The sequence below is a fragment of the Lepidochelys kempii genome, chromosome 2 (assembly GCF_965140285.1).
Source record: "Lepidochelys kempii isolate rLepKem1 chromosome 2, rLepKem1.hap1, whole genome shotgun sequence".
NCBI classification, from domain to species: domain Eukaryota; kingdom Metazoa; phylum Chordata; order Testudines; family Cheloniidae; genus Lepidochelys; species Lepidochelys kempii.
Window position 1 is genome coordinate 114,404,253 of NC_136381.1, and position 23,659 is coordinate 114,427,911.

At 42.1% G+C, this 23,659-nt stretch overlaps 1 protein-coding gene across 1 annotated transcript in view; it reads left to right on the plus strand.

Moving 5' to 3' along the window:
- The window catches only part of NEDD9 (neural precursor cell expressed, developmentally down-regulated 9), a 48,703-nt gene that overhangs the window by 6,776 nt on the left and 18,268 nt on the right, over positions 1–23,659 (plus strand). Inside the window, exon 2 of the mRNA XM_073332057.2 lies at positions 16,329–16,775. Within this exon, the coding sequence (XP_073188158.1) occupies positions 16,329–16,775 (447 nt within the window). The remainder of the gene's footprint in view (positions 1–16,328; positions 16,776–23,659) is intronic.

A 23,659-nucleotide genomic window follows, 5' to 3' on the forward strand; every position in this document is an offset into this window, starting at 1 on the left:
GGAGCGGCTTACACTACAGTGAGCTTGCACCCACTGGAGTCAATACTCTGAGGTGTGCTGCGACTGGAGTCCTCAGAAAGAATTCTATCGGACTCAGTCAAAAGTTCTCCTGAGTCACAGACACTTGTAAGTGGGTGCAGCAATCTGTCACCTCCACACTCATAGACTCCACAGACTTTAAGGCTAGAAGCAACCATTGTGATCATCTAGTCCAGTAGTCCCCAACCTTTATATGGGAATAGCATATTCCTGTTCCCAGAAGACTGTGGCGGGCACCAGACACCCTGCTGCCGAAATGCCGTCGAGAAACAGCAGCGCTTCCTGGCGGCATTTCAGCAGGCGGTTCTCCTGCAGCCACACTTGGTGGCGGCATTTCGGCGGCGCGGTGTCCTGCGGGTGCACACAACTGCCCTGGCGGGCGCTATTGCACCCATAGGCACCATGTTGGGGACCCCTGATCTAGTCTGACCTCCTGCACAGTGCAGGCCACAGAACCTCACTGACCCAGTCCTGTACTAGACCCATAACCTCTGGCAGGGTTACTGAAGTCCTCAAATCATGATTTAAAGACTTCAAGTTACAAAGATTCTATTGTTTCCTCTAGTTCAAACCAGCAAGTGACCCATGCCCCATGCTGCAGAAGACAACAAAAACTCCCCAGGGTCTCTGCTAATCCGACTGGGGGCCGGGGGGGGGGAAAGAGACTTTCCTTCTCAGCCCCAAATATGGTGATCAGTTAGACCTTGAGCACATGGGCAAGACCCACCAGACACACACTTGGGAAAGAATTCACTGTTGTAACTCAGAGCCCTCCTTATCTAGTGTCCCACTGCTAGCCCCTGGATATATTTGCTACTAATAGTTGCAGATGGGCTGGCCACATGCTTTTGTAGGCAACCTCATCATACCACCCCGTCCATAAACTTACCAAGCTCATTCTTGAAACTAGTTAGATTTTTTTGCCTCCACTGCTCCCCTTAGGAGGCTGTTCCAGAATGTCACTCCTCTGATGGTTAGAAACCTTTATCTAATTTCAAGACTATACTTGTTGATGGCCATTTGTTTATATCCATTTGTTTATATCCATTTGTTCACGTGCCAACATTGTCCCTTATCGTAAATAACTCCTCTCCCTCCCTTGTGTTTATCCCTCTGATGTATTTATAGAGAGCAATCATATTTCCCCTCAGCCTTTGTTTGGTTAGGTTAAACAAGCCAAGCTCCTTAAGTTTCCTCTCATTAGGTAGGTTTTCCATTCCTATGATCATCCTAACAGCCCTTCTCTGCACCTGTTCCAGTTTGAATTCAAATTTCTTAAACCTGGGAGGCCAGAATTGCACACACTATTCCAAAGGAGGTCTCACAGTGCCTTATATAATCGTAATAACACTTCCCTGTCTCTACTGGAAATACCTCGCCTGATGCATCCTAGGATTGCATTAGCCTTTTTCAAGACCCCATCATATTGGTGGCTCATAGTCATCTTGTGATTGACCAATACACTCAGGTCTTTCTCCTCATCTGTTGTTTTAACTGATATGTCCCCAGCTTATAGAAAAAAAATTGTTGTTAGTCCCAGAGTACATGACCTTGCAGTTTGCACTAATAAATTTCATCACTTTTCTATCACTCCAGTTTTCAAGGTCATCCAAATCTTCTTTCATGATATTCTAGTCTTCCTCCATATTGGCAATAGCATCCAACTTTGTGTCACCCACAAATTTTATTAGCACTTTCCCACTTTTTGTGCCAAGGTCATTAATGAAAATGTTAAATAAGATTGGTCCCAGGACCAATCCCTGAGGAACTCCACTAGTAACCTCCCTCCAGCCTGACAGTTCACCTTTCAGCATGACTAAGGCTACGATTTTGTCAGGGATGTTTTTAGTAAAAGTCATGGACAGGTCATGGGCAATAAACAAAAATTAACGGAAGCCATGACCTGTCCCTGACTTTTACTAAAAACATCCCTGACAAAATGGGGAGGGAGAAGGGTCCAGCATCCTGCCCCCTCCCCTGCCCCGCAGTGGCCAGGAGCTGCAGGGACCCCATTGCCCAGTACCTGGGAGGGATCCCCTGCCACGTGCGGAGGCTGGGCTGCTGTGGGCATGGTCCCCAATGTCACAGAGATCGTTGGAAGTCACGGATTCTGTGACTTCCGCGATCTCCGTGATATAATCCAAACACGGTATCTTATGATTACCATAATATCACTATTACTAGCTGGTTTAGGACCATTAAAACAACCCTTTAACAAAACCGATACCAGGTAATTTTTTCCAAAGCAATTTAGGAGCCTAAATCTTATTTTCAAAGTGACTTAAGTGCTTAGGAGTTTTAATCCGATTGATTTTCCATGGGACAACTAAGTTGCTTCTGAAAATTTCACCCTAAGTCACGTAGGCACTTTTGAAATTTTTACATGATCGATGGGTATCTTTCTGTGATTACAAGATGCTTTATACTAGGTCTTCAGTAGGAACTCTCACACAGACATACTATGGGGCATCAATGTGTGTACAGCAAAGTAAACAGTGGTGAATAAAATATACCTTAAACACAATTTCTGCTACTGCTAATTAAAGCTGGATTTAGAGATATTAGGCCAAATTCTCTCCTGGTGTAAACTGATGAAGCTCCATGGATGTTAATGGAGTTGGACCAATTTACACCAGCAGAGAATTTGACTCTTGAATATTGCTGCCTATCACAGGCTGCTCTTGCAAAATGGCCCTTTGCTTTTTTCCCCTTTGTCTAGGCTTTAATAGTAGTGGAAATTACCCTCATTTTTAAGGGGTTAATTTTTCCCGAGTGCACTTTTGGGTGTGCCTTGTATTTGTCAGGAAATGGGACAGCTAAAGCTGCAGTTCAGAGTCCCAGAAACAGTTGTGCAGGATGACGAAAATTGTATATTTTTTCCCCTCTCTAGGATTGGAACCCACGCCTGCCTTTTTATTTATGTATTTATTTTAAAGCCAGTTCATTCATAGTCAGGCTGGATTAGCCTGCCCTGGAAAGGAAAAGCAATAATAATGGATTTACTCTACAGGAATGCAATCAGCCCATCAGAGGCCCTTTCTTAAACACGTCCCGTTCACTGAGAGGTTGAAATTTCAGCGGGAACAACCCTGTGAATCATGTGGAGACAATGGGTCCTGGGAAATGTAGAAGTGGCCTGGGAATAAATCTGGTTTCCCAATGAATGTCATCTTGCTCACTAGGGAAAACAGACCATGACAATTCAGAAACACCCTTCAATGCACAATTCTTTATCCAGAAGCGAAAACAACGAAATGTATCCTTTGCCTGTCTGACACGTACTTTGCAGTAGCTGGGTTTGTGTGTCTTTTCTTAGTAAATTTACATTGAGTTAAAATGCCGGTGACAACCAATCAGTTGCCTAGGATTTTTAAGGTTCTATTGCCAAGAAGAGATCTTCTAGTGGATTTTTCTTTGTGTTGATGCACTGTATTAATCTGTAAATACAATGGGCTTTACTCTCAGTTATACTGGTGCTATCCTGCTGAATTCAGTGCGGTTTTACTGTTGTAACTGAGAGAAGGCCGCCTTATATATATATATTTTTTATATTGCATTACTGGGCTGCCTTATATATATATATTTTTTTATATTACATTATGTGTGCGTGTGCCTTCTGTCTGTCTGTTTACGCATTTATATGGTCCTCACAACCATAGTAAATATCTGTGTGCTTTATTATTCAAGCAATATTAGGCCTCATCTACGGTACAACTTCAACTGTGTTGGAGAACCCCATTTAAGACACAGTTGTCTCCCACACTGGTGACACCACATTTGCAATATAAAAAAAGTCCCCAAACTGTGCTAAAGACTTGAACATAATGAACCACCCTGCTAACGTTTGGTCTTCACTTCAAAATGAGTGTTATAACTAGTCTGGGACCACCGTGTTGTCATGATTTTCCCTAACAAGTTGTACAGAGAAAGTGTAAGTCTATCTGGGAAAAGACTTGTTGCAAGTGCCTGCAAGTGGAAAGTTTCAAAACTTAAACCAGATTTAGGGTTGTTTTTTTTTCTTCTCTTTCACATTGTTTTTCTGCTCTACTCTTTTTACCCATAAGCATGCAACATCCAGTCTCCTTTAACTAAGGAAGTAATTGACTGCCTCAGGGAAAGAATTTACGTTTTCCACATACTTCTATTTTTTACTGCTGTGGGGTTTAATCAGAGTGAGATCACTTATACAGTATTGTTTGCTTGGTGTGGTGCTGTTTTTGTTTTTTTGTTCTTTTGTTGCTGTTACGGAATGCATACCGGTCACTGTGCAGATTTGAAAAGCCCTTTTAAAATCATAGTGCTAGATCACCGCCCTTTGGGAAAAAACAACGGGTAGGGAAAAGATGTAGAAAAAATTGAGTTATTAACATTGAGGGAGTTTCCCCAAAAATGGCCAGGTTTTGGAGGCAGGACAAGGGCTGCAGTTTACCTTCCCACAGAGTAAGCAGGGACATGTTGCTCCAATGTTGCTGATTTTCCAAAGGTCTACAGGAAAATATGGTGAGAAATTCACATTTACATAGATGGTGTGGGCTCTTCTCTCCACCTGAAAGTACTGCTTCATCTTGAATTATAACATCAACAGCTAAGCCTGGTTTCTACACCATCTCTAAGAGGGTTTTAAAACACAGAGCAGGAGCCCACAGATGTTAACGGTATTGGGGTCAGCATTAACTCATTGCTATTTTCCTTGATGACACATAAAAACAGCATTACCCTCACTATCCACTTTTTTACCTAGCCATGACCTGCAGATTCCCAATTGCATAGAATCCATGCAGAGGGCATGCTATGTGGTGAGAGGAAGAGCTGTCTCCACGTTAGTTGAACTCTTCTTCTTTTGCATCTGGCAGGCTTTGATGCCATTTTAGTGGCCTTTCTGCTACTTTTACCCCTTCCAGAGCAAAAATTAAAAAGGGACAATTTGGCTTCTTATTTAGGCACTTAAATTTTAGGCCAGATTTCCCAAGTTTCCTTATCACAATCTGAGAAGCAAAAACCAAACCAAACAAAAAAAAAACACCAAACCCCACCTCCTCCAGTTTACTTGATGATGTAGAGATGTGGTTTATTGCTTTTCCAGGAATATAGTTACATTTACAGGGCATTATAATTTAACCAGAAAGTGGAGGGTTTTTGTTTTGCTTTTAAATCGCTTGTCCAGTTGAAAACGTCAAGCACAGAAATGACGAGAACAATGAGGTATTTTATTCACACACGGTAAAGCACTGGTGTGCTTTCCCACCCTCAGTTTGAAACTCTCCCTATTTCTCCTTTCAGTATCTCCCTCCCTTTCCCCAGTGGATGGCTTTCATCATTGTGCATTAAATCCTCCTCTGGAAACTACCACCAAGATCTGACTTATCGGAGCCACAGATTTGCTACTAGACCCTCCGCTCAGCCCTGCAAGGTGCTAAGTGCTTTCCATACCTAGGGCCCAATGAAGTGTGTGTTACAGGACAGGAGTAGCTCCCATTATCTTGACAAGGAGTTACTTTTATTATAGGGCTGGAACACAGGCCCTTCATTGTTAAGGGTGCTCAGTTACCTCACAGGATTGGACCCTAAATTTGAATCCCCATCTGGGATCCATTCATGGAGCACATCAACATCTTAAGTGGCAGAGTGAAACCTCTGGGGCCTGACCATCCTATCAGATGACCACCTGTCACTCCCGTTGAAGTCAATGGGTATTGCGCCTGCTACTGCTGGCAGTGAATTTGGCCCAACATGCCAATAGGAAAAAACAGGAGGTAAACTAAAAACCCCTAACCCTGTAATCCACCTTTCTATATACCATAATATTGCCATTAAAGAGAGTTTGTTTCCAGTTTTTATTCCTGCCATCTCAGCTACTGATCACACACCACACAAAATGCACACACCTCCTGCAGTCCAGAGAAGTCTCTGAAATTTAGGCCCTTCAGGCGAGACAAAGGGGCTGGGACAGCTCAGTGGAACATTGAAATAATACACTTGCCTTTCTCCTCTGCAGACCAAAGATTTTCCACATCATATAACCTCCAGACAACTTGGCATACTGTAGCATGACTGCTCCAAAGATGCATAGGAATGGAATGGCACGGTACTTAGGACTGAAGACCTTCCCTTATTAGGCCTGGCTAAGGCTGGTGCTAGGAGACCCTCACTTTCATTAGCTGTAAAAATAAAAAAATCAACCTTCCTAAACTGTGGAAGGAAAATGCCTTAATTTCAGCTAACAAGACCTCTAATTATTTTGGCTGCTACCACTTCACCAGGGGGAAAAAGGTCTCTTTTTAAATATCACATTTATTATTTTTTATTATGAGTGAGAGGGGTAGAAAATCAGGGAAGTGGGCTGGTGCTGTGAAGCCTATGCACACTGGCTTTCCCTTTTGTCATCAGCTCTCTGAGCCAAGGAAGCCCTCCCTCCATACTGCAGCTCACACCTCAGGATACCAGCCAGTCGAACTAAGGGACAGAAAGGCATTTATAAAATACTTCTTTGTTGGCATCGAGGCCATTTTACAATTCTTTCCCTGGGTGAATATGCACCTATATGTCCATATGTCTGCCCCCGTGTCTATATGCACGCATACATACCAGAACCTGTGATTGCTGCACTCACTGTCTGTCCCTCACTCCCCTTCCCTGCTCCCTCAGTTGGGAAGGCAAGCAGAAAACCTACCCTGAGGCAGAAGGTCTGACTTTGAGATATTGGTGGCAGAAACCACAGTATACTCAAACCACCTCAGGTCTGTAAGTGTTGTCTCTGTTACCTACATGGCTTGCAGCACTACCTCACCTTCTTTTCATAACAAGTTGTACCACATACTGAGCCCCAATCCCTTTAGTAACTCAGCCAGACGTTAGGGGTCTAGTACAGGCATGGGTGGATGAGATTCTGTGGCTTGCAATGTGCAGGAGGTCAGACTAGACCAGGGGTTCTCAAACTTTATTACACTGCAACCACCCTTCTGACAACAAAAATTACTACAAGGCCCCAGGAGGAGGGAGTGAAGCCTGAGCCTGCCTGAGCCCCAATGCCCTGGGTGGGGAGGCCAAAGCCAAAGCCCAAGCCCCGCTGCCGAGGGCTGAAGCACCACCCCTCCCGGTGGTGGGGCTTGGGCTTCAGCTTTGGCCCTGAGCGGTGAGGCTAGGGCTTTGGCTTCAGCCCCAGGCCCAGGCCATCTAATGCCAGCCCTAGATACCCTATTAAAATGGGGTCATGCCCCTCTTTGGGGTCCTGACCCACAGTTTGAGACCAGATGGTCATAGTGGTCCCGTCTGGCCTTAAAGTCCACAAGAGCCAAATGAATTCTTTTTAGTGTCCCAGAAGAAATCGTCCCGATAAAACCCAGTTTCTTACAGATAGACTTGTTACCTACAGTGCTTCAATAGTTTTCTTCCTTGAAAGTACAGTACAATAGCTCCTTTATTCTAGGGCAGCGATGAAGGAAATGGGCAGGGAGGCAGAACTTAAAAAAGAACTGATGCAAAACTGCCTGATAACTCTGAGACTGAAGCTGGTCTTTGTCAACAGGCACAATACAGCATGATTGTCTTTCTCTACTGGTGTGTTCTGAGTGGGCCCCTGCCACTGCTTGTGTCTAATTCGTTTATTTTAGGACACTCGGATTTTCCACTTGGTTCCCCCCCTCCGCCTCTGCTCTGATGGAGGAGTGAGACAAAGACACTGTGATTGTGCTTCACAGCACTATATAAGGGGCAGTGCAACATAAATGCTGGGTTCCTGAAGCTAACATCAGACCCGTGGAAATTTACTTAGTGACTTGAAGCAGAAACAAGGGATACTGACAAAAAACCTCAAACAAACCAAAAAAAAGGAGAATCAATATAAAATCATGTTATCGGAGATTAAAAATTATCCGGTCAAATGAAAGCCACCGGTTGTGCGTAGACTCACATCATTCCTTTATTTCTGTTTTCTTTCCCTTTTCCTGCAACTGTCTAACACAGAAAAGGGGCTGTTTGGAGTTTGAGGTAGTTTGTCTGATAACTGAAATGAGAAGTCTTGCCCTTCTTTGCGTAGGAAAGGCAATAATTATAAACCCTGTGTGCACAGGCAGTAATAAAAAAAGAATAGTCAGCCCACATACAGGTGTACACATAAGTGTACGTGCTCAGGAACATTTTCACCCACTTCCGCCACAGTAGCATGAGATTCTGGCAAAAGTGTGGTCGGTTAAACTTTTTCCTCATTCATTCATTAGCACGGCCTGGTGAGGAGTTAAATGTTGGCACTGCACCATAGTACTTTGCCTGTAAAGAACCCATTGTATTTAATCCATAATATGTCACTTATTATCTCACTATTTGCCTCAGTGTTTGCTTTATGGCAGTGTTCACCCAGCACAGTCTTGTTACCTACGTCATCCTCCCTGTTTATACTAACAGAAGGAATGAACCCTTCCACAGTTCTCTCCCTGTCACCTTGTCTTCTCCTCTCTTTAGCTGTTACAGCCCTAGTAGCCATGTTTTCCCTTTTTGTTGCATCAGAGGTGTCAGAGCATCATCTTACGTCCCTGCTCTGAAGAACAAACAAATCAAAAGGACAGCATGCCAGATTTTTAAAGGTATTTTGGAGTCTAAAGAAAGAGAGAGGTGCCTACTGAGAGTTTCAAAAATACAGGGTCCCACAGTAATGCCATTCAAATGCAGGATCTGTCTAGATCCCAGGCTCCTAACTCCTGTTAGTTTTAATGCCTAGGTTCTTTTGAAAATCCCAAAGATACAAGTAAGCATCTATTAGGTGCCTAAATGCTTATTAAAATCTGCTCCAACCTGCCTTTGCCATGCAAGTGAACTACTGGCCTCATAGTCTTGTTTCTTCCTTAAATTTCTGAAGAGAACACACTTTATTGAGTCCAGCATACAACAAATCCTTCTCTCAATCTGTCTTTGCTGGCAAATGCATTTGTGTTTACAATGATGGAATTCCTCCAGGTCTGTAGTTTGGGATGCTATTTTACTAAGTGTCTTAAAGCAAGGATAGCTGCTGTTTGAGGATTATTTAATGTTCTATAATTAGTTCTTTTTCAATTGAGATCATTTGGAATTATATAAAATTTAGGGATCCTGAAACCCCTGTTGATGGGCAAAACACTTGATTAGATAGTGCTTTAAATTCTACTCTTATCTCAAATATGCACAGTATTTGGGGTGACAAAGTTCTAATCTACATTCAACCAGAAATTATCTGTGTACAGTTTAGGTCTCTCATATAAAACTCCTAATCAGCTGCCACCAACATGCTTTTCCAGACCACTTCTACAGCACATGCTCCAGCTAAACCTCTTGGCTCCAACCACCAGGATCAGGCTTCCTTTGTGTTCCAGTGCCCAGAATTTGACCCACTGGTGACTGGACAAGGTTTCTCTAACATCCCTGCTTTTTTAATAGCCTCAGGGAAGGTAACTCTCGATGTTTAAACACCCAAGGTTAAGATGAGCTCTTTAAGCTCTTTGGAGCAGACACCATCTTTTTGTTATATGTTTGTACAGTGCCTAGCACAATAGGGCCCTGATCCCAGCTGAGGCCTCTGGGAGGCCTCCAATGTTACTGCAATGTTATGATGAGAACATAGCCTATGGCTGAGCTGCTTTTCACATCCAGTGATTTGTTGTAAGGGCCCAGGAGCACTTGTTGTTAAGGCCTGGCTGTTGTACCATTATGCAATCAGGGGTGCAAAGCACAGCCTACAAGCCATTAAGTGGCTCACGTAGCTTTATGACCCATGAAAGCTAATGCCCAAATAAATTTGTTAGTCTCTAAGGTGCCACAAGGACTCCGTGTTAGTCTGTATCAGCAAAAATAACGAGGCTACCACTCTGAAACCTGACAGCTTTATATCGTGGCCCAAGCTAACTTCAGCTTTACTAAAGGGGTCAAGAACACTGATGCTCCATCTTGATCTGAGCAGCCTGCTCCCTGAACCAAAGAGCGACTGCAATCTGCTCCATTTTGGGAAGCACAGTTGGGTTCCTCAGCTGAGCCAAGTTTGCGTGCCTTCATTACAGTATCATTAAAGTAACTGATCTCACTTTTACCTTCTATATTCCCTTCTCCACTACTGCCTGATAGAGCACCTATCTCGAGATTTTAGCTCCTGGCCTTTCATTAGCAATTACTGCATATTGTATTAGAAATATAAAGGGACCTTTGTACAATTTCCTCGCCTGACAAAACAAACCCAAAGAAAAGTTTCTCATCAGGTCTGTTACCTACAGCTGATTTTCTCACTTGTTAAGGAAGTAGCCTTAAAGTGCTCTTTAACCCTTCATCATATAAAGAGGCCACTGCTGGGCCTTTGCCTTCAATGTAACAAGCTTCAGACAGCCACATTAATACTTATTCAGTGCTTGATACTTCAGACAAGTAAAGTGACAGATCCCTGCAGGGGTGCTGGAACAATTTGTAGGAGAGCCATTGAACCAAACTGTAAACCCTGTATATGATGGAAACTACTTCAAGCCCCTAGTTCCAGCACCTATGCCTGCCCCAAGGAGTAAACTTAAATTAAACCCAGAATAACCCCGCCTGCTAATGAGAATGAGGGTATGTCTACACAGCATTTTGGAGCGAGAGCCTGTGTTGACAGACTCAGGTGCTAGTGCTCTAAAAATAGCTGTGGAGACAGTGCTTTGAAGCTGGGGCTCAGGCTCTGAAGCCAAGGGGAGGTGGGTGGATGTCAGAGCCTGAGCTCCAGCCTGAGAGGCAACTTCAAAGCTCCGTCTTTACAGCTGTTTCTAGTGCATTAGTGCAAGTCCCACTAGCCCAAGTCTGCCAGCTTGCGCTGGGAGGCTCCTTCCAAAGTGCAGTGTAGACACACCCTTTGAGGCTTCAACAGGGGTAGTAAGGAAGAATGGACTTAAGTTGCTTACAGCAGCCTAATGATATTCAGCTCTGTGGGCCTGGTCAAACGAAGCCCATTGATATCAACAGGAATCTTGCATCAGGTTCCATGTCTTCATCACCTCTAATCTCACTTGTGTAGGTAAGAGACGTACACACTGTCTGGCTGAGATAGGGGCTTGGAGGAGGGAAAATTAGCTGAGACTTAACCAGAGATGATGCATGGGGTCATGTACTCCCTCAGAATTGCTGGATGGCTTGTACTGAGCATGCTTAGTAACACTGTTGAAGCTGGCTGCCCTCACTCTGGCCCCCAGCCACACTATCAGGCTTGGATGAGGGATAATTAGCTGAGTCTTAACCCAGATGAAACTTGTGCTTGTTGACTGTGGAAAGCAACCAAAAGAAATGGCCACTCTTCGTTCAATGCCCTGATGGACTAAGTGCGCCTGCCAATTATCATTTAGGCTCACAGTTTGTAGATAATGCTATATCCTTGGCTGGATGTTCGTGTAGCAGCTGCGAGCAAGACTGTTCTTTCAACTGTGTCTGTGAAGGAGGGTGAAACCTTTTCTCTTGGATTTGGTCCTTGCTACAACTTTCCATGCCTCTGACACCTACAGATTAAACTGCTACAAAGCATCCTACATGGGTTTTACACCATTTAGAAATTTAGCAGGCCGACTGACACTTTCTTTACTAAGTGATGTTTCATGTGCAAGGTCTATTGCACTAATGCAATCTGCACTGACTTCCAAATAGTTTCCAGGTAGAATTTAAGGTGTTGCTTTGTATCTATAAAGCCCTACACAGTTTGGGACCTGACTACCAGAGAGGTGTCTTTTTTCTCTGCAATATTTTCTTTATAATAATACAGGGTCCTTTTGCTAACACCTTTTTAGTTTTAAGAGGGGAGGGCTTGAAGTAGAATATTTTCAAAAGGGGTTTCTCAATTCTAGAACTGACAGGTTTGATCCAGAAGATTTCAGATTTGTTGACCTTAATGAGACATTGATAGACTCCTCTACATTACTGATTTTTTCCTGAAGGTTAGGTTGAAGGAGAGAGGGCATATCTATACTTCAAGCTAGAGGTGAAAATTCCACCTCAAAGAGACACACCTGCAGAAGCTACCTTTAAGGTAGTGTGCTAAAAATAGAGGGTAGCTATAGCAGCTGTCCCGAGTGCGCACCCATCCAAGATGATAGGTATGCACTGGGTGCGGCTAGTCCCTCCCACCCCTTGCACAGCCATGGCTACGCTCTGTTTTCAGCATGCTAGCTCGATCAGAACCACCACAGATATGTCTCCTTAGATGGGAGTTTACATCTCCAGCTTGATGTGTAGATGGTACCCATAGTTTGATTTGGCAGGAAAAGTTATTATTCACATGGGCTGACTGAATAGACAATTTACTGAGCTTCAATACTTCATTACCGTATTTTGAAACGTGGTCATTTAAAAAGTAAAAGGCAAGTAAAGAATTGCAGGCTAAGAGGCAAAGAGAAGAGACAGTAGAGCAAAGGTTCCCATCAGGGAACACTTGAAAAGTCTGTTTATGCTGTAGTTCTGGAAAGAACCAACCTTAGTGGGACTGACATTGATCATATGAGTGATATCAGAACCTTGCCCTTATTAGAATTATTAGATCAAGAAGGACATGTTGTGACAGGAGACAGAGCCAGCAATAGGCGTAAGCAGACTAGCAATTGCTCAGGGCCCCGAGCAGCTCAAGGGCCCCCCCATTAATTATTTGCGTGTGCGCGCGTTGGGAATGGGGGAATATTCCTGCTTAGGGTCCCCAATGGGCTAGTACATGCACTGAATCAGACTAGATGAAATAAGGCTCCTCAAACAGCTAAATTCAAACATGGACTCCAAATTGTTCCTAAATTCTAAGGAAGTGTCATCTGCTCCTTCTGATTTAAATGGCGGCACTAATCCGTGTTGGTTGACTGCACCCGGCACCATCCATGTGCAGACAGTACAAGATTTAGCCTGGGAAGTTTAGCAACTTCAAAATCCCTCCCTGCACATAAAAATAAAATGTGTTTCCAACTGGATTTGTGGGTTGGTATTTTCCGTAGTGCCTTGTTTACTTCTCTGTGTTTCTGAAGAGATTTCAGAGAAGAAATGACTATGAGACAGGCAGGAAGTAATATACTGACAAATGGCACAGCCCTACAGTCTGATGTGTGGGGGTGGTGGTAATGATGAACAGGGCTGAGTAACTGATGCCTGGGGCAGCAAAGGTAACATTTGGACAGCATCATAACTATAAATAACCAGCTTGCATCTTCTGGTGCAGGGGAAGGGCTGTGATTTTCAAAAGTTATTGTCTACACGCTTGTGTGAGCAGCTTAATTTTTTCTACAGGCAAATATGCTAATGAATGTAGCACCTGGGAGGTATCTTATTTCCCTCCAGGAAATTAAAGAACTTCCCATTGAGTAAGAATCAGGACTGGGAAGATTTGCTCTGTCTCCGGGAGAGGGATGACAGGGGGGGAAATAACTGCACTGGCAACTGAGCAGTCAATGCAGTTACTACTTACTGAGCCCACCTACTTACAGGCAGGCACTAGATGAATGTCGAAAACTTCTAGTGGTCATTCACCGTTGGCTGAAAATATTCCCCTGCGAGTCAATACCTGCTGCATTGTTCCCTGACACTGATGGTGCTGCTGAGGGCCGTTTTCAAAATCCTAATCTCTGCAAGCACTTGAGGACAATGGTGTGAAATAACTGACACCAAATGAGGATAACTGACCTTCTGGTGCCTCAGTTAACATCGACAATGAGGGCCGGAAAGTATTTGCAGCGAAGCAGTACTTGAGACAGACCCAGAAAACATTAACATACTGCTAACCAGATGGGGAGCAGGCCACAGGGAAAAGATAATAAGCAACTGGAAGGATTTTCACATGGGAATTTTTATCTGCTCTAATACTAGCACCGCTCAGGGCTTTGTCCGGCATATTGTTCCACAGAAACTATCAGGGTCTCTCAAATCTTTCATGTTTTGGTTTTTTTGGATTAGCCAGTCATTTATTCTTGATTTACTGTGGAAATATTGGTGGACCTTATGCAGTCTTCCTCCTCTTTCCCCATCTTTGAACTACTCCACCTTCAAAGGCCCCATTAAACAGCCGCGGCAAGCCAAAGAGGACTGAGACTTGATACCTAATCACTACAGTGAAAGGCACGTTAGAAGTACATGTAGATAGATAATAGATTAATCCGATTAAATAGACTGCACAGGAGTTCTTCCCTTCTGAGCTTCTTAGGGCCCTACTTTACAGAAAAATCTTTATAGTCAGGGAATTGTGATGTAACAGGGCAGATGGGACAGCTCTAAGCATGCTACAGGATAATCTTACAGCGCTGTAAAGACAGGGGCCAAGTTCTTCTCTGATGTAACCCCACTGAAATCTCTCAGCATCAAAGGCTCATTATATGAACGGACTTAGCCCAGGGAGGAATTTGGCACTGGTGCTGTAGTTTTAACTTGCAATACAGTTTTAAAATGGTTGTTCTGTCCACCCAGGTAAGACCAAACCGTATTTCATGTTGACCTCAGTGATAATGCTGACATAAGACAAATTAAGCCAACTGTTCCCAAACTTTTGAAAGCTGAGCTCACATTTGGAAAATGAAACCAAATCATGTGCACCCAGTTCAGGCCTGCTGTGTGTTAAAGGCCTACCCATCTTCATGTATACATCTTCTGCACCGCCCAGTTAATCCTTCATAGTATCCCCATGGCACACCCCAGACTATGGGGAGCACTGAGCTAAGCAAAGCCAAGTAAGCTTGGATATTATCTAAGAAGCATGGGAGAAGGAGGGAGATCGATGAGAAAAGAGGACAAGTGGGGATAAAAAATATTGCTTTGGAATGCCTGAGGGGAAGGATAAAAATACACCAAATCAAATCATCATTAAAAAGCCTTTGTCAGCATCCTTTTAAATGAGGCAAGGTAAATCCATGAGCCGGTTGAAGCAAGCCACATGCCTTTTTTCAATAAATTAGCACTGTTTCATTTATGTGCACCGCATCCAAATATTTTAACTACAGCACTTCAAATACAGTACCCCTTATATTTTTCCCAAGTGCTTAAAATTAGTTTATAACTGTTTCTGCCGACTGCCTTCACTGCAAAGCAGGCAGGCGTGGAGTAGTAGTTGCCAGCGCACTTGGAAACATCACCAGAGCCAAGAAATGAAATGCTGAGGGCCTTTGTGAGGGTTCCAGGAATGTCAGCATACACTGCCTGCCTACTTTCCATTGAATACCTCATTGGCTGACTACTCAGTACTGAATGTGCCAGACAGACAGACATGCATACAGAAAGAGAGAGCAAGAGGGAAAGCGTGTTTGGTCTGTGAAAGGCGACAGCATATTTTTAGATATGTATGGATAGGCTTGCATAATAAAGTTATATAACTAGATGGAAGGTCTTTGGGATAAGGACAGCACAATATGGTTTTGTACAACATTTAGTGCAATGTGTCCATAACCTCAACTGAGGCCTCTGGACATTTCAGAAATATAAATGTTTAATAATAATGATGAGACAGCATTCTCTCAATAGGCATATTCATTGTACACAAAGGAAAACAAACATATACTTTAAGGGCCCTGCTTTGCTGTTCTTGGGCATTATTATCAATGGACATTTTATCTCTATTAGACTGAAAGTGTTATTCCATGGCAAAGGAGATTATGGAAAGAATGAGGAAAGGGAGATTTGGATATGAACCACCACCAGTGAGTGGTGGTTTATAACAAAATTCTCATGCTCGTAAGTGTAAAGAGTAACCACTCTGATCATTCAGAAAAACTCAGGCCCGCAGATTATATTCTCCCAGTTGATCTTCTGAATTATATCACTTAGAGTTCTATTCACCTGCAAGGAATTTTTCTAACTGTAATTTAGTTAATCAGTACACCTCTGTGAGGCAGGCAAGTATTGTTGCTATCCTTATTATACAAATGGGAGAACTAAGGCAGAGGAATGACATGACTAGCTCAAAGTAATAAGTGGAATAGGAGGAATAGGTGTCTGAGCTGAGAGTAAAACTCAGGAATGCCTGGATTCCTCTGTGTTCAGGCCAACAGCATACATGCAAAGCCTTTTTTGTTATCGGTATACTCTGATAATCTCTACCTGGCTGTTAGCATTACTGGGAAATCTCTCAGTATCAATATCTGTAATGTAAACTTGGCATTTTACCTGGTTTTTTGGAGAGAGAAATTCCATATTGTGTCTTTTTCATGTTATTTAACTTCTTTTTTAAAAGCAATTCTTATTCCTCCCAGGAAGCTAGATGCATCCAGAACTGAATGTGCTTTAAGCTCTGAATGGTGCTGTTGAAATTCTAATTCCTGTTCAATTTCTCTTCCCCCTTCCCTCCCCCCGTCTCTCTATAGAATCTTATGGCAAGAGCCTTGTATGATAATGTCCCAGAGTGCGCAGAGGAGCTGGCCTTCCGCAAAGGAGACATTTTGACAGTGATAGAACAGAACACTGAAGGGCTGGAAGGATGGTGGCTCTGCTCTTTACATGGCCGACAAGGCATTGTTCCAGGCAACCGGGTGAAACTTTTGATAGGCCCAGTACAGGATAGTCCGTCTAACCAGGACGTGTCCAATTCAAGATCAATGCATCATGCCTATAACCAACAGAAAGTCTACCAAACGCCAAGCTCACAGGCTTCAACTTGGGACCCGGTATACCAGGTGCCACCTTCCCATCTGAATCAGGGCATCTACCAGGTACCTACTGGGCATGGTCTACAGGAGCAAGATGTTTATCAAGTCCCACCATCTGTGCAGAGAAGCTTGGGTGGTACTGATGGTTCACCTTTCAACAGCAAGGTGGGTGCCTTGACCTTCAGATCTTTGTTTCAAAGCAGGTTATGTGCACTATGCAACAGTAGGGTAATAAATACAAAGTCTGAGCCTGATGGCTTAAGAATTTATGAGTGAGAATGATGTGCTGGGCTTCCACTCACTTTGCTTCTTAACAGGCTGCTATTTATCCCTGCAGATCCCCCTCTTTCCTGCTTGAACAGATGCTGCACAGGGAGAAGAAAGGTCAGGTGCATAATGGGTACCAGACTTCACAGCAAAGGGAGACTATTCTGGGCCTGCTCCTAGAGGAGCGGCTGGTGACAGATGTGGTAGCATCTTCCCATCCCCAAGGCACGTCTGCTCCATAACACTCCACCCACTGCCTTTGTTAGCACATAGGAGCTTAGAACTCATTAGGCAGTATGGTGTATTGCGTATTAGCCAAGCCATATTTACCTTGTTTAATTAAATAAAATGCCCAGTTTTTATGATGCACTGTCTTGATGGAGGATGATATTTAAAAAAATTAAGTGTTGATAGTGGTGACAGTATGTCCCTACCTGGAAGAACTGGAAGCCAGATAATGGTGATAAGAAGGGATACTTTAATATAAAACCTAAAGTAAATATAAAGCTTGGCAGTTGTCTTCAGTGTACATGCATGATACAGGGAACCTGCCCAACGTGGGAGGAGGAACAATGTTGTAAAACCCTTTCTGTTTCACATGATATAGAACCGCTGACTGGCACAGCCATCAGTAAATAAATGCATACTAATCTGGAGCAGACAGAAGAGGGAGGGAGACTTCAGCAGGAAGTGAGGGACAAGAAGGTGCCATAGTTTAAACTTTCATCTTGAAGTTTATATTGGCCAGAAGGTCAGGTGTTTTTCTTTCTAGCCTCAGCCTTTTCCATTTTGGGCCTTTGGAAAACTTCCGAGACTTTCGACTTATTATAGTTTTGTTTTCATTGGTAACAGGTAAATTTTCAAAAAAGGCAACAAAGAGTTGTGAAATCATTTCAACTCATGCTCTAGAGAAGTTTATTTGGACTTTCAAAGTTATTCTTTTTTGGAAGAAAAGCATCATTTTGTGTGTGAGGATCTGCAGGTGGATGAAATTGCCATCTGAAAACTACTGGCTTGCTTCACAGGTGGAGATATGATCTTTATTGGGGCAGTTAGACTGGTTTTATTAGTGGAAATCCCACCTCATTTCTCCTTCCCCCATCCCTGAGACTAGGTAGTAATGAACCTCATTCAGAGACCTCTGCCTGAAGCTATGTAAGTAAGCACCTTCAAAAGCGGTTGAAGGAGGCCTGGATAAATTGCCTCTTTGGAGAACATAATTGATGAGCAACTAAATCTTAGTCTGACAACCAGCTAGAGCAACTGAGGCCACACTATGCTTTCATTCCATGTGCAAAGCTACTCAGTGAAATCAATAGGGCATTCTGTACAAATATCCGGTTGCAGCATGAGTATGTAAAATCCTGGGTCTGTTCAATGGTTAAATGCAAACTTCTTATCGGGATGCAAACTCAGAGCACTAAAACACCTGTTTCCTCTAAAATTCCTGCCTAAACTTGGATTTTAGAAAGCCTGGATAGGCATTTTTCTGGCTGAGTCATTTTCTGAGGAAAATAAAGACCATTTGTTTAGACTGACTTATAACAGGATTAATTTAGTCCCTTGTAAGTTATGAAAGACCATCTGTACTGCATGAAGATACATTGCTAAACCGCCCACTATTTATAGACTATAACATGTTTTATAAAGCATTTGATCTCCAGCAATAGATGCTACCAGCCTGCTTAGCACTGGCCGGGAAGGAACGATTCCGCTGTCAGTTCAGCCCTGCATTCCTCTCCTGACTCACATCTGCTGGTTTATTGCTACTGAATACAACTGAAACTCTTCTTCAGGGCTTCACAGGAAGCCAGTGTAGGACTATCTGTGCTCCAGTTACTCAGGAAAGGATTATTCTAATCCTGACACGATAGAGGTTTGAACCAACAACCCTGATTCCTCACCAATCACACATTAATGACAGACTCAGTGGATGACAAACTCACTATCAGTGACCTCCCTTGATTAGCTGCAGACAGTGAGCATTACACATTTCCAGTTCCTGAAGTTTCCTCTGGCTGTAAATGAGCAAGACATGTTCTAGACCAAAATAATGACACTGAGATGAAAGGGAGCTGTAAGTCTGCTGGATATGAAAGGTTCTGAGATGGATCGGGGACTGAAGGGGGAAGGAGAAGGAATAAATAAAAGATGTGTCTTTCCTCATAATCTCCATATTGTTTTGCAATTTATTTATGCTACTGTTGCACTAAGAGAAAAGCACAGTAGCAACAAGATTCCAGAGCCTTTGTAAAAGAAAAGCCTAATTAAAAGGGAACTTTTTTTTTTGCCCTTGATTCCTTTGGCTGAATAATGAAGCAATCCCTCACCCCAAATCCGTACTCTCAAGGGATCGGTAAAACAGTCTGTAAGTATTAAAGAGAGCTTGAACACTTGATCCCAGGGCTCCTTGCTCTGACTTCTATAATGATGAATATCTTTTCTCAGATTTGCAACACCTGCCCTTCTGTCCTAAGCAAGCTGCTGTGCCTGCTTTTGTTAACAGAGTCTCTGCTTGTCAGTGTGTTGTGGGTCTTGGCGATGCTACTGAATTGAAAGATATTCGCCTCTCAAAGAACTATATTATTATGCACTCTACATATATGTAAACCTTCTCCCTGCCCAAAATAATAGCTAGAGACAACCATACTCAAAGGAGCCTTCTAAGCAGCAGCAACATTTACACTTATACCCTTTTTGTACACAATTACCTATTTTCCTCTGACCAAAAATGGTGTTTGGCCTCCACACACAATTTTACACACACAACTTGGAAGCTCTTATCAGGCAGGAATAGCCTATCCTTAAGTCATAGAAAATCAGCAGCAGCAATGATGTAAACAGATAAACCCTCACTTAGGTAATATGTCTTGCTGGCAGGAATTGCAAATCAAATCAAAAAGAAACCCGAAGGCAGGAAATTGTGGTGAGGTAACAATTCTGGAATGCTTAAATTGTTTAGAACGTAGCTGTATCAGCTCCTCTCATAAAATGAAAATACCACCTTTTACAAATGGCCTTAAATTGCCTAAGACAATGAGGGATGGCTTAGAAGATCCCTCATTGAGGATTTCTGGCTGAGTGGTGGTTTATAACAAAATTTTCATGCTCGTAAGTGTAACAAGTATCCAAGGAATAAGAATAAAAAGCCTTCTTTTACAAGTTTCCTTCTATCCGTGCTCTCCCTTCATGCTCTCAAAAAGATAGGAGAGTCTTGTTGTAAAGGGACAGTAGTCTGGCAGTCAGGAAACCTGGGTTCTATCCCCTGCCAGAGACTTCTGTGTAATCTTGGGCAACTTCTCGGTATCTCAGCTACCTCATCTGTAAAATATGCAGGGGTGAATTGAAGCTACATTCATTGTTTGAAAATTCCTTTGATATCATCAGCTGGAATGTGTTATAGAAGTATATGTTATGTGTACAGTAGGTATAGTCAATCCCAGATTAGTAACAGCTCTGAGCACTAAAACAATGGCAAAAAACCCCCTCACTTTTTCTCATTGATTTATGGAAGTGCCCACTGTCTTGGAAGAAAGGCCAGTCAAAAAATTTCTAATGAAATGTTTTCCCATTGGAAAATGGAGTTTCATCAAAATCAAAGTTTTTCACAAGAAAAGAGAGATGTCAGCAGAATTTTCTCTCAGAAAATTCAACAGAAGACAAAATATGGGACTATGATGAACCATAGCAGCTCAGGCACAGGGGGACTGTGATGCATCCTAGATGTCATCCAGCCAGGGAGCAGGACCTATAGGAGAGAATGGGGCCATGAGGGACCCAGAATGACAACTTCCATGAGGCACTGCAGTGACACAAGTGGATGTTGACCCATCCCAAAACAAAACATTTCAGCATTTTCTAGTTGAAATTTTTCAGAATTTAGATATATCAACGTTTCTACCATGGACTAAGCTAAAACAGAAAAAGGCACTCTTGTTCCAGAATAAGAGTGTACACCTAGGGGCTAATTCCAAAATAATTATTGCAGAATAGCTATTTTGGTAAAATTCAAGAGCAGACAAGCCCATATAGTGAAACAGAATCATTGCTACCCCACTCTGCCATGTTCCTTGCCCTTGCCTTCACTTGTTTTTTTAGGTAAACAAGGACTGAGGGAAACAGGCCTCCCCTGAGGGACTTGTATTTGTCTAACAGTTGCTGCTAGTTGCTTCTACTTTCTCATAGACTCATTTCCTCAGCAGCAGCACCACCCTGACAGCTTTGGCCCAGACTTCAGCAGTGCAGGACAGTTCACCAGTTCAGCCACGTTCTGACGTTTCCCCTCCCAGTTAAACAACTACTGTCTTATTTGGGAGGAAACAAACAGCAGATGACGTTTGTTCCAGAAATATTCTCCCTCCCCGTTATTTTTTGGTTGCTTATTTGTTTCACATTCTGTAAAGAGTCACACTTTGAGCATGGTAAGAAAACAGCATTTATTGTGCCAGGATATTTTAATATCTAAAGGAAAGAAAAAGCATTTGTACTGAGTTTTGTAATCAAACAACAAATATTTCTATTCAGACAACATACAAATTTATCCTCTTTCAAAAATACCACAGTTTCCTGTGATATGATTGATTTAAATGACTCAAAACAATAAAATTAGTCTCTGTTTCTTTCACTTTCATGTTGCAAATTCTACTTTGGGGATTTGTAACCTTCGTAACAAAATGTTGGTTTAGTGTTAAATATACAGCAAAACTGCAGAGTACAGCATGAATTGAAACATTAGCCTCAACAGTCAGTGCTCTGTTTCATATAATGTGCTGAAAGAATGATTCCTTCCAATTTAATGCAACTGTTTATATATTTAAAACAAGGAAAGCATGCAACCTTTCACTATGTTTGGGTGTTTTATTATAACTTCCCGTATGACATGAGTAATAGAACAGTAATTTACAGATATAAAGCATGTGAAATTATCAGCAGTTAATCTAGCCTCCGTGGTGTTTTAGAGTGAAGAAACCCGCACCCACAAGCTGAAATAAGATGTAGTTAGGAGTTAGTCACTGATTTAACTTGTAAAGACGCATTGTAAGGCAAAGCCCACATTTTACTCAACCTTTGCTGTGTGAGTAAATAGATGAGCTCAACATTACTCACAACCTCTCAGTAGGTATAGGGCTCTTCTCAATCAGGTCTATTTGGAAAACACAGGGCATATTTTTTCTCCTGGTTACATAAAAAGAACCAACAATCTGATCCACACTGGTGGGCTCTAAATGAGCACCAGACTCTGCCCACAGAATCAGGTCATTAGTTTCAAAAAGAAAGTTTTGTTAGATTTGGAAGATTTAAATATTCCCCTGAAAGAAACCCAGCAGTGGAAACAACAATGGTCTAGTTCATGAGAACCAGAAGGAGGAGTTGACTTTAAACAGAAAGTGAATCTAATCAAAAGGAACATGTCCAATTTCTAAAGGGGGTTGAAAAAGAAAAAAAAAAACTTTGAGGGAATAGTTTTCCATTAGAGAATTCAGTTCTGTTGAAATCTAAACACTTTCTGAAATCATGCTGATTTCAACAAAATTTCGTTTTGGAGAAAAAAGGGGGAAGTTCCAATAATGTCAGAACATCTTGTTTCAACATTTGTGGAACGAAACATTTTGAGTTTTCCTTTTCCAAAATGACAATGTTTATTATGTATTAGAATATAAAATGTAAAAAAAGTCAAATAGATCTAAACTGATGGCTTTTTAAAATTTCCTTGTGGAGAATTTCAAAATTTTCAGGTTTCGTTCCTAATCATAATGAAAAAAAAATTTTTTAAAAATGAAATCCCCTGTGAAAGGCAATTTCCAGTTCTTCAGACAGCTCTACTTGTTTCACAGTCCAAACTGGAAAAAAATAGGGGGTAGCGTAAGGAAATCAGCATGATATATTTTAAGATTCATTTTTATTAATGCATTAAGCGTCACTTATCAGGATTTGTTTCCTTACACTGTAAGGGGATAATTCAAATCCCACTGAAGTCAATGGAGTCTGACCGTTAACTTCAGTAAGCTTTGGATCTTTTTGTGATTTTTATCTTGACAGTGTCCCTAAGTGATCTGGCTAAAATATTTCTTGCTACCAACTAATATACTGGGGTTTTGGGTGGCAAACACTTTCATGGGACAGAAGCAAGTCTAGAAAAAACTTGATATTTTTTCCATGAGGGGTTGTTAAATTTTTACAATCCCCTAGTGTGAATGCAGTCATATGGGTATAAATGTGCTATATCTGTACAGCTTATTACATAGATCTAGCTTATTTTGATAAATTTATGGTAAGTAACCTTCGTTAAATTGGTACAAAACTGTGTAGAACAGCCCTGAGAAATGTATGCAAACTGGAATCAGGATCCTTTTTCAAAGCAGCAGATCTCTGTGGCGAGCCAAAGAACTTCCTGTTGTCCAAACTGCATTGAGGTTCTCTTAGCTACAAGTTATTGTTTGACCCATTCTTAGAGCAATACTGCTCCCAACGTAAATAGCTCTGTGACTCATTTCTTTCTTGTGCCTCACAGTGGCCATTAGCAATGCTTTTGTGGAACCATCTTTTTTCACTTTCTGAACCTCCTCTTATAAATAATACATAATTTAAAAAACCCTCTTCCTTTGAACATCTAGAGCAGTATAGAGGATGGAAGTTCCATTTTGCGAGGGATTTCAGTATTCGGCTTCATTCTAAATAAGCAAAAACTGAAAATTTTGTAATTCTCCTCAAAGAAAGATTCTAAATGTTTGTTTGCTTGCTTCAGGTTGATCAAAACATTGCCTTTAGATTTAAAAACTTGT